This window comes from Beta vulgaris, chromosome 9 (assembly GCF_026745355.1).
Source record: "Beta vulgaris subsp. vulgaris cultivar EL10 chromosome 9, EL10.2, whole genome shotgun sequence".
NCBI lineage: Eukaryota > Viridiplantae > Streptophyta > Magnoliopsida > Caryophyllales > Amaranthaceae > Beta > Beta vulgaris.
In genome coordinates, this window is record NC_079210.1 from 23,801,099 (window position 1) to 23,817,512 (window position 16,414).

Sequence of the window (16,414 nt, forward strand, 5' to 3'; positions counted from 1 at the left end):
TTGTGAATGTGAGATATGCAATTTCGCCAATTTTGGAGGACTACGGTTACATTTTGGTGCAAAAAATTCATGCTCATTTCCTGCAGCAATTGATGAAGAGTAAGAGGAAGATAATTTTTTGTGTTGCAAGGAGATATGAAAATCTGAGGAAAAGTGGTTGCAAATTGAAATTGAGGAAGAGAGACAATTTGAGGGCTGATATAAACAAACTCCAGATTTCTTGGCGGGCAAAAATAAAAGAAAACAATCCAATAAATGTAATAAACGTATAACACTAACGAAAGGTTAATGACAAAGATAATTTGTGTAACATTTAAGAAGTTAAGGGGCATAATATAGAAAGTTTAAAAAATTGCGGTACAATAGAAAATCAAAAACCACGGGTTACGATATAGAAAAACCCAAAAATCTAATTTGACGCCTAATGCATTTATGCGTGTGTTTATCACTTTGTTGATCCATTAAAAAAACTCGTGTCATCATTTATAAAACCGATTTCATTCAAGGCATCTTTTGGAGCTCCCAAGCTGAAGTTATCTTCCGTCTTCTGCCACCTTCTTTTTCGCCTTATCTGCAAACCCTAACTTTCGCCTCAACCATTCTTCCTTCTCCTTCTCCAGCAATCAATTTATTCTTCCCCAATTCGAGCTTTTCTTTTGTGTTTTCATGGCGTCTGGATCTTCCGGTCGACCTAGCTCGGGTTCCAAAGGCTTCGATTTTGCTATGATATACTCTGCTCTTACGAAGACTTCGCTAACCAAGAATCCGCTAATGGAGGTCACTCCGATCCGTCTCTCGGAGCTAATTCTGGCAAGGTATTTCTTAAATATTTAACATTTTTGGACTCTTTCTGGGTTTTTTTTTTTTTTTTGAGTTGATGATTCCTTTTGTTTTTTGGGATTTTTGATTTGCGAGCTATGGTTTTTATCAGATCCTTTTATATTAGGGATTTATTGAAGTGGTTGACTTTTTTTGTGTGTTGTATGTGAAAATCTCTTATCTTCGGGTTTGGTGTTGTGGTTGATTTCGGTGCTTTGGAAGTAGTTTTGTGGTGATTTTTACCAGGATTGTGGCCGAATTAGTTTCGAGTCGGGTGATAAATAAGCTCGGGAACTATGATGCTTTATTTATTTTTACTGCTTTTGAAGTTGTAGAATAAGAGTTTAGTTTTATTTGTAATTCTTATTTGTTGACCCGGGTTCAAAATTGAGGATTTTGAGGCAAATTGTTGCTTTAATCTTATCTAATGTTTTCCCCCATTGGTTAATCTATGTTGGTGCATTTGCTTACTATGTTTTGTAGTTGTATGGGATTTAGTCTATGTCACATTTGTGTTTAAATATACGGATAATTAGTTTGAGGAGTGTGATTAACATAGATATTTTCAGCTAGAATGGAGGGTTTCGTTGGTAATGTTGGTGCTTCTTAAGCAATTTTGTTCCTGGTGTTGAGGTGTCTTCTTTATAGTATATGTTCTTCTCTTCAAAGATACGAGTGAATTCACATTTTGCAATCTGGTTGATGATCTAGTTGAAATAATTGAAAATTCTGTTCTGAAATTGAGCAAGCTAAATTATAACAACTGTTGATTGCGTACAATTCTATCATTAGATAAAGCTGCATGCTTGATGGTCTGAATTTGAGTTTTTGATGTATCCTTTTCGAGCTGGCAACGATTGTGGTCTGAATTTCAAATTTTTTATGCTGAAGGTGAAAATGCTGCCGGGAGTTGTGAAACTTGACAAAGTTGTGGTTTATGAGTAGAAATTGGAGTTTTTTTTTCCATTTGGTAAAAGTAAACCTAATCTGAGGCTTTGCTTTGAAATCTTGCTAACTACCCCTCCCATCTTCATGTGTTAGGTTAGGTAGGTATGGAGTCTTAATCTTCACACTTCTAGACATGTTCGACCCAACTTGGTGGTGGTGGTGGTAGCCTTCTTTTATCTGCTTGTAGACATGACCTTAGTAGTGGTTGTTGTGTAAAATGATATGACTTATTGTTAGTCTAAATATTGTTCTACCCCTCTGACCTTCTCTCCCCCTTCCCTAATTAAAAAAAAGAAAAATTTTCTTTGGTCGGTTCGAGAGGAAGTGAATATTAATCTATATCCATGATTGTTGGTATAAAATAAATTTGTTGACTTGCAAACAAGTCAATACACATCCAATAGTTTTGATACTGAATGCCACGGGAGGTTTAGTCCCTAGGATTACCGGTTTTAATTAGATAAACCTTGTCAACGTACTTTGTTACAATTCAATTAATGATTAAACTACAACACCTATTAAATTCATACGAAATGCAATAAATAGAGCAATCAATAATTAATTTTTTAATTAAAGCAAAATATTTCCATACATACCAAAAACTTTAAGAAATATTTTACAACACATAAAAGTAAAAGCCAGGACAACTAAAGGGAAAGCCGGAAGGCTGTTACCTCCATGGTTTCTTGATTCAATCGGAAAATTACAGATTTTGGTGCCAGAACATGTTCTAAGTATAAGGAACTAAACTATAACCCCGGAAGGGGTTGGCCTAGACTTAGGCTACGCTAAGAAGAGAGTAAATGCAAGTTGTTGTGTGTTGTTCGTTGTCTTCTGCTTGATGATCGTTCCTCTATTTATAGAGAAATGTGTTAGGTAACTTCCGTGCTTTCCTGGAGGGAAAACATTTGAATCATCTTTGATTCAAATCTCAATCGTTTTCTGGCGTCGAATAACTGTGGCCTTGCCTGTTCTTCCTTATGTGGTTCCGTCTCAAGATTGTTCTTTAACCATCTGAACTTTTACTATTCTTGACTTTCATCTCCTGATGGTCTTGACGATCTTCTTCTGTTGACTTTGACCTATGTTGACTTCGTCCAATGGGCTTTATGCTCTATTTGGCCTTCATATTAAGGCGAAGTTGAACCTTTTGAGGTCCAATACAATGTTCCATAATAAATGCTACCGTACATCTAAAAATGGTGGTAACAGTGGCATATGTAGTATTTCATTTGCTGCAACAATGTTTGATGCAACTTTGGTGTAGGAGTGGAGCTATTGTAGCTTATAGTTCCCTTGTTGTTCCATTACCCTTTTCTTTATTGTTGTTATTTCACCTGTTGTGGTCAATGAAGATCTCTTTTTTCTGTTAATTAAATTTCTGATTTTGATCTTGGTTGAGCAGGATTTTCAGAAAAGCAGAATCTCAAGGTCATCAGTGTTCCCTACAACTAATGCCTACAGTCAGCTGGAGGAACCTTTGAGTCAAGAACTGATATCAGCAGTTGAAAGGACCATGAAAAAGTATGCTGACAATCTCATGCGCTTCCTGGAGGGAATTAGTTCCCGTCTGTCACAGTTGGAATTATATTGCTACAACCTTGACAAGTCAATTGGGGAAATGCGTTCTGATTTAGGCCGTGATCACAGTGAAGCAGATTCGAAGCTAAAATTTCTAGAGAAGCATCTTCAAGAAGTAAGTTATTTTCATTTGACATTCTAGCTGGATATCATAACCAGTCTAACTCATTTCTGTAGGAAGCTATTTATGATCCAGACACTGCCTTCTTTGGCATTAATTTTCTGGTGTCACTTCTAGTCAAAATGTGAATATTTGGTTGGGCCTATGTCTTGTATGTCATGGTAGATGTCCATTTTATGCTTGAAAATTCTGTAATACATGAAAGAAAATAGTAAAAGAATAACGTGGTACTTTCAACTTCATGTAATTTAGCTCGTCTCGGAAAACGTGTGCATGCTTTAATATCCATTTTGATTATGCTATTTTTTTTTTTTGGAAATTTAGTTGTTGCAGTTGACTAGTATCTGTTAGGGGTTAGCGTTCATAATCTATGTTTGAAGTATGGCAAAAATAGTTGTTTGAATCGAAAAAGATAATAAAGTGCATGTTTAATCATGAAATGTAATGTTCCATATGTTTTTTAAATAAGTTTAACACTTAAATTGGATTTTCACATAGCCCTGACACTTACCCTTTTTTGTTATATGGTTCAGAATTTCATTTTACATTATTTGGGTTTGTTTTGTCTCTTTCTTTCTCCTATTACATGGGTTCATATTTTTTCTATGTATCTATATCTTCATTCTTATTATGGTTCAAAGAAAAGTTGAAAGCTTATTGTTTAACATAGGTAGTACAACAATTTGATTAATTAGTTTGATAGTTAGAATTAATGTTCAGGAAATTAAACTTACACATAATATGCTATACACGAAATTCCTAACTTAGTTGGATACTACCTCTGTATTTTTTTAGTTGCACCATTTGCTTTTTCACATTTGCCGAGACGATTCTTTGAACGTTAATATCTCTTATTCGGTATAAGTAAAAATTATAAAAATTTAATATTTGGAATCCTCGCATTGAGATGAATCTAACAAGACCCCACTTGACTATATTTTTTCTTATATAATAATGTGAGATACCTTAACAAAGTTGGCTGATGAATAGTGTCACAAAACCAAATGGTGCAACTAAAAAAGTACGGAGGTAGTATTGTTTAGGATCTATTAACTAATTTCACTAGTACCACCAATAATCAGCAGTGGTGAAAGCTGAATGGGCAGCAGAATTCTAGATTAACTAATTTCACTAGTACCACCAATAATCAACAGAATTCTAGAAAGTTTCTTCCATTTCAGGGGACTTATCGACCTTTCCTTTTTAAGGAGGTGCAAATTTGCAACTCAATTTATATTTGGTGCTTTTCATTTTGTATCATTACCATTAGAGAAGCTTTTTCAAATTAGAGTGCTTGTTAGCAGTAGCAGGTGAATGTAATGGGAATATTTATTAAGAAAGAAGAAAGAATTTTTTTTTTTTCAAAGTGTTGCCTTGCACCGGTATTCCGCACATGAAATGCTAATACTTAAAGCTTTCCCCAATCTCTACCCACTATTAGAACCACTACGTGCCAAACACTAATTTTTTTTCTTCAAAGTAGCATTTTGACCCAGTCTAACCTATACCTGCTACCTAAAAATTTGGTATCAAACAAAGCTAAAAAACTAGAGAAGTTTTGATGCCAAAACTAGCAGTAGCATTTACCACGTTTGTTATGAATATGTTTGCTTCCAAGCCTGCATTGCTGGTATTGCTTTGTAAACAAACTTCTGGAGTAAATACACCAAGATGCCAGAGAAACCGAACTAGGAAGAAGGGAAGTCTTGCTGAGAGAGGGATTAATATCTTGTTAGTATTTGTGCTCTACTAAGTCATTCAGGCAATTACATATATTGAAAGCTCTTTAATCTCCAGGCCTTGATTATAGGTACTTGTTACATTCTTATTTTGTGTGGTTTGATGTTCTTATGCGTGCCTGTCCAACTCCAAACTAGTCAACCATTCTATTTCTTTAGCTGTTTGCCTGTTATGTCTCTCCATTTATAGTCTTTATTAGAGGTGTTGGGTCAATGGGTGGAGTTCAGATTTGGTTTGGGTCAATTTTTATCCTGCTCAAAACAGTTTCCGAATAATGTAGAAGTCAATATGAATATAAAATATGAGAATTCTGTGTTATTTTGGTTCAGTTCAGGTAGGGTTCGGAATCCATCAAAATATCAGGTCAGATTATCGGGGTGGGTTAGAACTTAGAGTCTGTCAGCTCTTTATATCATGCAATACATCAGATAACAAATCTTTGTCTGTCATTTCAATTCCAGGTTCACAGATCAGTCCAGATACTTAGGGACAAGCAAGAATTAGCCGAAACTCAAAAAGAACTTGCTAAACTTCAGCTTGCGCAGAAAGAGTCCTCGTCAGCATCTCCAGATGAGAGAGCTACGGTATCTGCCTCCGAGCAAAAGAAAAATGATGATGTATCAGATACTCCTAACACCCAATTGGCTCTGGCCTTGCCTAGTCAAATCACCCAACAACCTTCTCACCCTACTGTGCAGCAGCAATCTGTTGCCCCCCCACAACCTTCATCACAGACTCATAGCCAGATGCAGCCTTATTACTTGCCTTCTAATCAGTTACCAAACCCTCAAGTGCAATCACATCCTTCATATCTTGCAGCTGATGGCCAGTATCGAGTGCCACAGATACCACAAGCCCCTCAACCATCCCAAACTCAGGTGAATCAGACTCCACAGACCCAACAATTCTCTCAGTATCAACAGTGGCCCCAACAACCTCCACAGCAACCAACAGTACAACCACCCCAGCAACAACCAATACAACACTCCCAGCAACAACCAATTCAACCACAGACTCAGATCAGAGCTCCAACTCCCCAGTCAAATATCTATCCTCCATACATGATGACTAGTCAACCTGCCAATTCGCCTCCAGAGACAATACCAAGCAGCATGTCGATGCAGATGCCATTTCCAGGAATGCCACAATCAGGAGTGAGCCGTCCAGAAGGAATGCCTTATGGGTATGGTGGGCCCAGTAGACCTGCTCAACCACAGCCTTCTCCTCCACATATGAAGGGTGGTTTCCCATCTCAGCCAGGTGATGGATATGCTACTGGTGGATCCCACCCACCAGTCTCTTCTGCAGGGTCATACATGCTATATGACAATGAAGGAGGCCGGTCTCATCACTCTCTTCAAACTCACTACTCTCAGGGTGTCTATCCTCCAGCTAATCCTTCACTTCCAAACCTGCCAGCCCCAGGCAGTAGCAGTCATATGGTTCGTAACCCTGGCCCCCAACAATATGTGCGCAATCATCCTTACAACGAGCTCATTGATAAACTGGTGAGCATGGGTTACAGGAGTGATCATGTTGTGAGTGTGATTCAAAGGCTGGAGGAAAGTGGGTTAGCTGTGGATTTCAATGCTGTGCTTGACAGGTTGAATGGGCACTCCTCAGGGAGTTCTCAACGAAGCTGGTAATAAGAATATCAATCTTGGTCTTGTGCAGCTGCATCTATTATCAATTGCAGTTGTATTCTCTATCCATGTTTATAATAAAGTCTAATATGATATGCACGGTATTTGGTTGCATTTGGATTTAGAAGTCCAAGATCATTGTATATTTGTGACCTAGTTCCAGACTGCTTGAAGGATTGTGACAGTCTTACTATTTTATTATGTGAGATTGTCTTTTTAAATTCTGCTTGTAGCTCGTTAAATCATCAATTTGGATTTTCTCCTTTGTGTTGCTTGATTTCTATGAATATGTATCAACCTGCCATCTTATCTGTTTGATTAATGATTCAAGGGCTCTCCTTTGTGCTGATATTGTGTTCCAGTGAACTTTCTTCAAAGCGAGATAATATCCTTATACTAGTTATTTGATCTTTTGCTGAAGCACGAGAATGTGAGGTTTATTCTACAAATCACACAACTATGTACTTGTGATACAACTATGTATTTGTGATGTAATAAATCAATAAAGAGAAGAAAATATGCACTAGGACGTAACTAACAATTCGTTGGTGAACCAAGTTAAATTTGTATATTATTTATTGTTTTTTGCATTCATTATTTGTTCTTTCTCACATTCGTTATAACAAAGGGCATCTTGTCATATGTGTTCGAGTAGGGAGTGGTTTGTGAACTACAAACAGGTTGATGGAAGTGATGTTAATATGGCCAACGGTGAAGTCTGTAAGACAGTTGGTATAGGGTGCATCAGAATTAGGGCATGCGATGGCAAAATTTGTATTTTGAACAATGTTAGGCACGTTCCATAGGTTACGAAGAATTTGATTTCACTTAGTATGTTAGACAACAAATGGTTCAGTTTCAAAGGTGAAGGTGGATTGTTGTATGTCTACAAGGGTTCAAATATAATTTTGAAAGGTGTTAAACGGGAGACATTGCATGTGTTGCAAGGGTCTAAGTTATCTGAGTCTGGGGTTGTCATGTTGTTTGTGGTAGTGTTGAGAAACAGGTGGAGCACAGAGATTGCAGTGGTGGTTCACATCAGGGAGAAGTCCGTCAACACTCACAATTTGAATATTAAATTCCGTGTTCGTCGTCGTTAAAATCAGGTCAGTCAAATTTGACTCTTGGTCGGCATGTAATCTTTGGTAACTCTCCCCAAAGGGACGGTTGTGAAGACATAGTGGGTTTTGTACTATCTGTCGGAGGGGTGGATATATCTGAGCCGTCCAAGGAAGGTGTTGCTCGTGCTAGGAAAGAGTATAAGCAAGCCATCTGTTCGAATCTAGTTCTACAGGGGTTGCTTGGACTTACAAACTATTTGAAGCTGTTAATTGCCCTTTAGGGGAAAGTCTGGGGCCCTTAGGGGCTAATCTGGTGTCTTTCAGGGACAAATCTGGTTCAATTATCTTTTGGGGTAAACCTGGTTGTAGGGAGAATCTAGGCGTTGTGATCAATGCATCTCGTAATTTGTTCATTTGTTATAGGGTTATCTCGTTCGTTTGAGAGGATTCAAGTCAAGGTGGAGATTTGTAAGATCTGTGTCTTGAATCCGGTGAAGCGTGGAGCAAAATGGTGAGACTGTGAGCTCGCTCGGTTAGCCGGGCAGTGGGGCACCTAGCTTCGTGCTGATTTTGGCTTCTGCGCTCGATCGGGCGGTGTCTCACGCGACCGAGCGATTTTGGCCTCGTCGACCGGGCGAGCGTGATTTTGTCGCGGGTTTGACTATTTCGAATCGGGTTACAAATAGGCTTTTAACCTAATTCGTTGTTATGTCGATTAGTTCATTAATCATATTTATAATTCTGGTTTTCCTCAAGAGCAATAAAACTTTTCTCTCTCTACCCGTGTATGTAGCTAACAATCCGTTGGTGAACTACGTTAAATTTGTGTGTTCTTTATTGTTTTCTGCATTCATTATTTGTTCTTTCTCACATCCGTTATAACAATAACTCTTTGAACACTTGGATATTCATCTCTGAAAACTCTTTCAATTCTATGAATCCAAACGCTCCAAAATGTAAAAATGAGTTTTTCATTCTATCACTTTACAGCCTATCCTCGCTAGAAAGTAGCAGGATATAGTTGATAAGCCACTCAGAATGAGATGAAGGGTTATCATGTTGAGTTTGAATATCAATATGAAAGTGTTGCCAAACACCCCGTGCTATTGGACATAACAGGAACAAGTGTTTAAAAGTTTCTATAGTTGTTTTGCAAACATCTCAATAGGAAGAATCAGAATTGTTCCTTAAATGAAGCCGATCTCTTGTTGGTAGACGATCATAAAATAGTCTCCAAATGAAAAATTTCCACTTGGGAAACCTTGGGAGATGCCATAAGATCTTAAAGACTTTTCCTGAAATTAAATCTTGAGGAAGAGAAGCATCTTGTTGATGGTTGATAAGAAAATCATAGGCTGATTTTGACGTGAATTTACCCGACAAATTAGCAGACCAAAACATAAAATCGTTAGTTGGGTTAAGGGTTCATTCCATGGAAATAATATCTCGCGCATCATTATGGGAGAAAAAAGCACAAACCCTCTCTAACTTTATTCTTCATTTATCCTTTCATTTACTTTGCTAAATTGTTTTGTCAATTTCATATTTAAGATCTTGCAATAGTTATTAATCTCTCAAAAACCCCAGAAATAAATTTAGCGCATTGTAATTAGCGGATTAACCTTTGATTAATCTTACTTCCTTGTGGATTCGACCCTATATACTTACTTTATATTGGGCAATTTAGGTTATATTTGAGGAGTTTACAACGAGCCCGTCATATACTTTTTAGAATTTTCTTTTCTCTCTATTTTTTTTGAACAAAAATATGATTTACTAAAATATGATTTTCTTTTTTACTAATTTCGAATTTTTTTTCATTTAAATCTTAAAAATGGAAATAGCAAATTCATTTAAAACAATTTCTTTTTATAAAATTGATTATTATTATAACTTTCTATAAACACAATAAAAAGTAACTTTTAAAAAGTTGGGATATTACGGGTCTCCCATCAAATCGAAAGAATGTCAATTTGGCACTAGTTCATCTATGTACTCAATTCACCCCCTTTGTCTTGAGTACATGTAAACCTTCAATAAGTATCTTTAAAAGCAACATCGATGTAACACCCGACCCACTTGGAGTTGAGTTTCGTCAACAATTCGCATCGAGGGCCACAACTGTCCTCAATAACCAACACAAACTTCCCAGGAGGTCACTCATACGTAGACTACTACCAGACAACCACGCTTAATTGTGGAGTAACTAAAGAAATGAACACCCTAAAAAAAATGCATCTTGTTGAAAAGAGTAGCCTGATAAATCTCTTTAAAAAAATCATGAGTGGTCTTACATTGTAATCCCCCACAATTTTAAAGAATTTTCATAAAGATATTAAAGTATTTATGTAGTTATATTAAAATCCAAATGAGTTTGGAAAATGATTTGAGTTTTAAATAGGGTTGACTATTTTAAAAGTCAACTAAAATATTTTTCATAGCTTAATAAAATTTGTAATTTATTTTAATTCAGCATGTTTTAATAAGAGTTTTAATTATTAAAATCATATTTGAAAAGAAAGCTTAATGGAATCGAAAGCCCAAAAGTAATAAAAAGGGAAAGGATTATTTGATGACTAAAGTCCTAATAAGCCCATCTTGATAGTCATCAAAGTTTTAATTATTGAAATCTCTTTTCCTAAGCCCAAAAGGATTAGCCTATTTAAATATCCTAAAAACCCAAATATTTTACCCTACACTCTACTTTCTCTCTCCTCCCTTGCACGTGATACTTTTCTTCCTCTCTCACCCGCCGTTTTTCTCTCTCTTCTTCCTTTGTGCGCGAGTTTCATATTTTCTCTCAAAGATTGTTTCTTCTTCGCTAAGTAACGTTTCTTGTTGAACAAGAAACGTCACAAAACCTTGATTGAACCAAGAAAGCTGCTGCCGCCCCCCCTTGCTGCTGTCACAGCCTGCCGGCGCCCTTCCTTCCTCTTGTTTTGGTTGTTTTTCTTTTCTTCTCCTCTAAGATTCCATTAAAGTATTAGTTTTTATATTATTTTATTATTTATTAGCATGTTTATGATTTAAATTATTATTTTATATGAAAATATATTTCGGCTGTCATATATGAAAATAATAAATTTTAGATTTATTATTTTTCAGTTTTTATTATGAAAGATATAGTTTTTAGGTTTTTAATCACTAGAAACTATATATTTAAAGTATAAATATGAGTTTTGGTTAGATATGATTTTATGTATTAAATATATTTTCAGAAGATTTATAAATTTTTATAAGTGCTGGAATTTCAGAAATATGTATTTTAAGGGTTTTTAAATGATTTTTAATCACTAGAATAGTTGTACTATACTAGGGATTAAAAATAACGAAAGTTTAATACATAAAAACGATTTTAAAGACGTTTAAAAGGGTTTGGGACGTTTTTAAAGTTGCTGTAAATTTTTAGTTCAAGTATTTATTTTATTATTTTATTTTCTAGGCGGAGAATTCTTAGAGCTTTTAGAGCGTAAAAGTGGCCTACCGATTCGTTTACATGCACAAGGTACGTACATAGTCTACGTGCTATATGATTTAGAATCATGCTTTAGGGATGTTTTATTTATTAGTATCATGTATAGGACTTTGTTGTTCGTATATATGATTATACTGAATTGTTTTACATGTTATTTTGCCTATGTGCTACATGTAAACTAGAAGATTTATGAGTATGTTTGTATGGAAGTTTGATGCAAGCAGATAAGTCCAGTTCATGTATTAATTCGTGAGTGAATTAATGTAAGTAAGTTGAATCATGTGTTACATAGATTCATGAGTATTATTTATTTATCTTATAAGAACGGTGGATCTTATTTGGTAAGTATGAGTTATATATATATAAAGATACAGTTTACTGTTGGCTAGGTTCAACAGGCAAGTTAGTAAAGAATAAAAGAAGTTAAAGGAGTCTTGGATGATAAGTTGTGAACACTTGTTAATTCTAAGATAAAAAGGAGTTTTATGATGTTTATGTGATTATTAGTTATATGTGTTATGTGCTTGGTTGGTGTCAACACAAGTATTAAAATGAATGCAACATAAAGTGAAACGAGAGTAGGTTATAGACTTTAGACTGGTGCACGTCTAGAGTTGGACACTAAGGGTTGGGATACATGTCCGCCGTGATATGTATTTTCCTAGGATTGGATTGATCACCTTTCCTTTTAGCTCAAAAGTTCCTCGATATCGCAGGTCAATTGGAATATGTGGTAGCTCCCATATCTCCTACTTCAGTATAGACAACTCGTCCCATAACTATTCCATGTAAAGAAGAAATAAAAGTTTGAAGTCTAGTTCAGTAGGAGTCGTCTGCAGATTGTTATATGTTTATTATTATCTATTCCTGCAAGTTATGTTTTTGTAGTATCATGTTTAGGGTTATGTATGTCTGATATGTAGTACTCAGCTTTGCTGATTACGTGCTTGTCTGTGTTTGTGATCATGGCTTTGCCTATTGATCCTGTGGTGATCCTTCGGGGGAGCAGAGTCAAGACATCATTGACATTACAGGTTCGATGATGCATATCATTGGGAAATCTGCAATGGAGAGGCTCTTGTGACATTAGTTTTATTTAAGTTGTTTTCTAGGAGTTTATATTTTCAGACAATAGTTTAAGTTGGTGTGTTTAATTCTGACATTGTCAGTTGGTTTCATAAGTTTTAATAAAGTTGATTTTTAATAAGTTTTCCGCTGCAAAATTCTGAGTAAGCCGAAACGTTATCACACGGGCGATAATGCTTAGGTAATTCTCTAAGGTTTATTATAAAGTTATTTCTAGAAAAAGAGGATTATCGGGGTGTTACAAAATGGTATTAGAGCTTTAGGTTAGTTTAAGACTTATAGGCGCCTAACTAACTAGCTTATTAAGTGACTTTAGTTTTTTAAGTTACCTAGCTTATTGGCTATTTGGAGGAAACCTTAGTATTGCTCCTACGTTTTATTTCAGAATTTTTTTTTTTGAAACACCGAAATTTTGGAAAAATTAGAGGTACGAAAATGTTGTTTTCGAAAAAAATTATGTGAGTTCGAAATTTTTTTCGAAAATTTGAGGAGTTCGGAAAAAAAAAAAAATTGTGAGTTCGAAATTTTTTCGAAAATTTGAGGAGTCCTAAAAAAAAAAAAATTTTTTTTTCGAAAACGTGCCGAGTCCGAAAAAAAAAAAAGAAATTTTTTTTTCAAGTGAACATTTTTTTTCGAGTGTCTTGGGTCCGAAATATTTTATTTCGAAGAGTTATTTTAGACACTTAAGTAATGTTATTTATAAAAAGTGTCTGCATTATTTTTCATGCCTTTAAGGTTTATAGTATGGCATTGTAAGAATTGGTAATATAATAAGGGCATATAGGATAGAAATATTATATAAAAACCTATTTTCTTAGAATGGAGGTTTCTTTTAACAAGAGAAATAGACCACTTTATTTAAAGGTGGTCTCTTATTACCTTCAAATATTATCATTTTTTTTTGCTGAATAGTGGTACTTCAATAGTTCAGTATTATCACAAGATTATTCACAAGTCACAACCCTTCCTTCTATTCGTATTTCCCCATCTCTCTCTCCCCATCCCCCTCCGCGCTCCCTACCACACGCCCTACCACACGCCCCACCGCCCTCCCCCTGTCATAATCGCCCTTCTCGCCGACACAGCTGCCCGTATCTGCAACTTGCTGAATCCACCGCCAGTCACCCTTCGTGAAGTTGATATTTTGAATTTTAGGGTTTGCGATTTAAAGTAATTTTATCACATGCCCTGCAATTAGCCTTTAATTCGGGTATTGTATCTCTTTCTATGTTAAATTCCTTAGTTTTTTTCTTCAATTTGGTTTGCAATTGTTGTATTTGTTGATTTTAATCTCAATTTCCTTTCCTACGAAGGAGATTGAGACGAAACTACAACTCTTATTGGATTTGAGAAGAGAATAAGAGATGCTCTGATTTCATACTTCATAGTTGCCTAAGGATTCATTTTATCTAATATGAGAATTTATAGTCGATGAGTTTTGTTTACTGGCCTTTCTCTTTTATGATCCTATGAAAAATTTATCAAGCAAATATAGAAAATAAAGATCCCTAGGGAAGCGATTTTACTTGAGATTGTTTAGTGTAGTGGTGCTTTGTGTTTTTGTAATTTCATGTCATTTACTACTGGTTAATTTTTCATCATATTCAGGTTTAAAATATGTAACATAATATGATTCTTGTGGAAATCATAGCCTATATTATGGAACTATATGATTAAAGGGGACATGATCCTTTTCTTGTTGAATTTTTGGAAATGTTGTAGTTTGAGAGAATTCTATATGCTGCATATTGTCGGCTATACTGATCTTGTAAGCGCCTAATGCTGAACTAAAACTATATAGTTGCTGCACAACTATTTTTTTAGTGTGTCACTAAAATGTATGGATCATATATGTCTCTTACATTCTCGTAGTTTGGATTCTCGTAATCTGTATATAACATCTTTCAGGTTGCTGTTTGTAATTGAAGAAGATAACCATGCTATGCGAGCTACTAGCGAGTCATGCTCCCGTGTCTTTTTTTTAGTTTCAGAATTTCAGTTGTCACGTGATTCCTTATCCTTATAAGAGGCACTTTTCTTTGTTATTAATTATAGTTTATGTTGATCTTTCATATACATTTTTTTTTATCCTATTTGCTGTTAGTTTTTTTAATGATCCTGAAGATATTTGACCTTTCATTTGTTTTATTCTGTTCTTGTAATTATTGAGTCATTAGTATAAACTCTTTGATTTATGTAGTTGTACTTTGAAGGGGTTTTGTAATAGCTATTGCATCTTATTCTTATGTCTTATGACAAAAATCCAAAGGGATCCTGTTGAGGCATGTCTTGATTCTATTATATATCTAGTGACTACTATAACCTGTGTATAGAGAGAATCTAATTGTAGAGGCTGAAAGATCAGTAGATGTAGAAGGCTTGTAATTGCTACTTGTTCACGAAGAATAAAAGAACTGGGCTAATTTGTAATATGTATCTTCTTAGGAAAGAAGATAACTAGGAGACATGTATGCTAATTTTTAACGTGATGTGATAATATTTAGTGAGTTTATAAGTTTGCAGATCTTCCATGTTTGAAATCTGGGGTTGAACTCTAGTCCATGAACACCTGATATTATTTAGCGTGTAGTTGGCATTATTGGTTGGATTCATATGTTGCCTAATGGGTGGCCCGGATGTTGTTAGAATCGCGATCCGGATTGTAGGATCGCATGATCCTACGATCCAGATTATCCAAAACGATTCAAATCGTATCTGGAATCGTACATGCAGTAGGATCGTACAGGATCGTTGGAATCGGTAGGATCGCACGATCCCACTTTTTAACTTTGCAAACCCACAATTTACTTTAATCAAACCCGCCACACTCAAAGCCAAAGCTGAAATTTTTATAACGAAGCCCAACGAATACCCTTGCCTTCTTTACAGCATCTCCCCCCCCCTCCACTGTCCTCTACTGCGTCTTCTCCATTCTTCACTCTCCTCTAAGGCCAGCAAATTCAAGCTCGAACAATCGAACTCAAGCTCCAGCGAATTCAAGCTCCAATTTTCCTCCTTTGCTTCGAATTTCAGGTAAAATTTCTTTTTATTCTGGCGTTTTTTGTTCTTCACATCTAATTATAGGGTCTTAGTTCAATTTATAAAAAGTTGGGAACTTTTTTTTGTGTTTCAGATTTAGGGTCTTGAAGTGGAGTGGATTTTGATATTGTAATCTGGGGTACACTGTAAAAAACCGTGACATGTGAGTGGGAAAATTAGCTTCTGGTGCCTGTTAGTACATGTGCTGCAGAGGTACCTATTACATAACATCAGTTCATTATCGAAATTTAATTGCATGAGTTGTTAATGTACTTATTTGTGTTACTAGTTTATGTTCATTAACAATTTAACATGTTAGTTCGGAAAGTTTACGCCTTTAGCTCGAAAATTGGCATGGGAGGTTCTTCTTTGGGTGGGAGTGTGGAGTTGGTTGTGTCACCTGTAAGAACAGCACAGTGTGCGGCCTGTATAGTTATCTAGTTACACTTATCTTATGACCCAAAAAGCCAAAAATTAAGCTTGCTTCTCAAAGATTATTGTGGTTTTGTGCGATCTGGTGGTATTTTAAGGCTAAAACATCACTTAGTCGGTACTCGCTCTAATGTTGAAGCTTGCTTTCAAGCCCCTGATGAAGTTAAACAAAAAATTAGAGCCTATTTACGTAAATGTGAACAAGAAAAAACTAAAGCCTATTTATCTCATGTGATTAAAAGTATGTTTATTTGCCATTGTTTTTACTAGAAAGACATGTAGTAGTTACGTATGAGAGGTGGTCTTCAGTAATTTGACACATAAGAAACACACTAAAAAAGTAGCATAAATAACAGTTGATCTCCTTAAAAAAAGAACCATTAACCCTTTTTTTTTTTTGACACCTAGGGTAGTTGTTATAGTCAGATAGAGCTCAACTGTTTTACTCTAGAATCACTATACCTTGAAG

General features: G+C 35.6%; 1 protein-coding gene across 1 annotated transcript; it reads left to right on the plus strand.

The window, feature by feature from the left end:
- The first annotated feature begins 470 nt into the window (after positions 1–470).
- Positions 471–7,201, plus strand: LOC104902803 (RNA polymerase II degradation factor 1). Its single transcript, XM_010690706.4, is given in 4 exon segments — positions 471–721; positions 724–815; positions 3,173–3,463; positions 5,671–7,201. Coding segments are annotated over 4 exon segments (1,623 nt in total). The 5' UTR covers positions 471–666; the 3' UTR covers positions 6,856–7,201.
- The last annotated feature ends 9,213 nt before the right edge of the window (positions 7,202–16,414 follow it).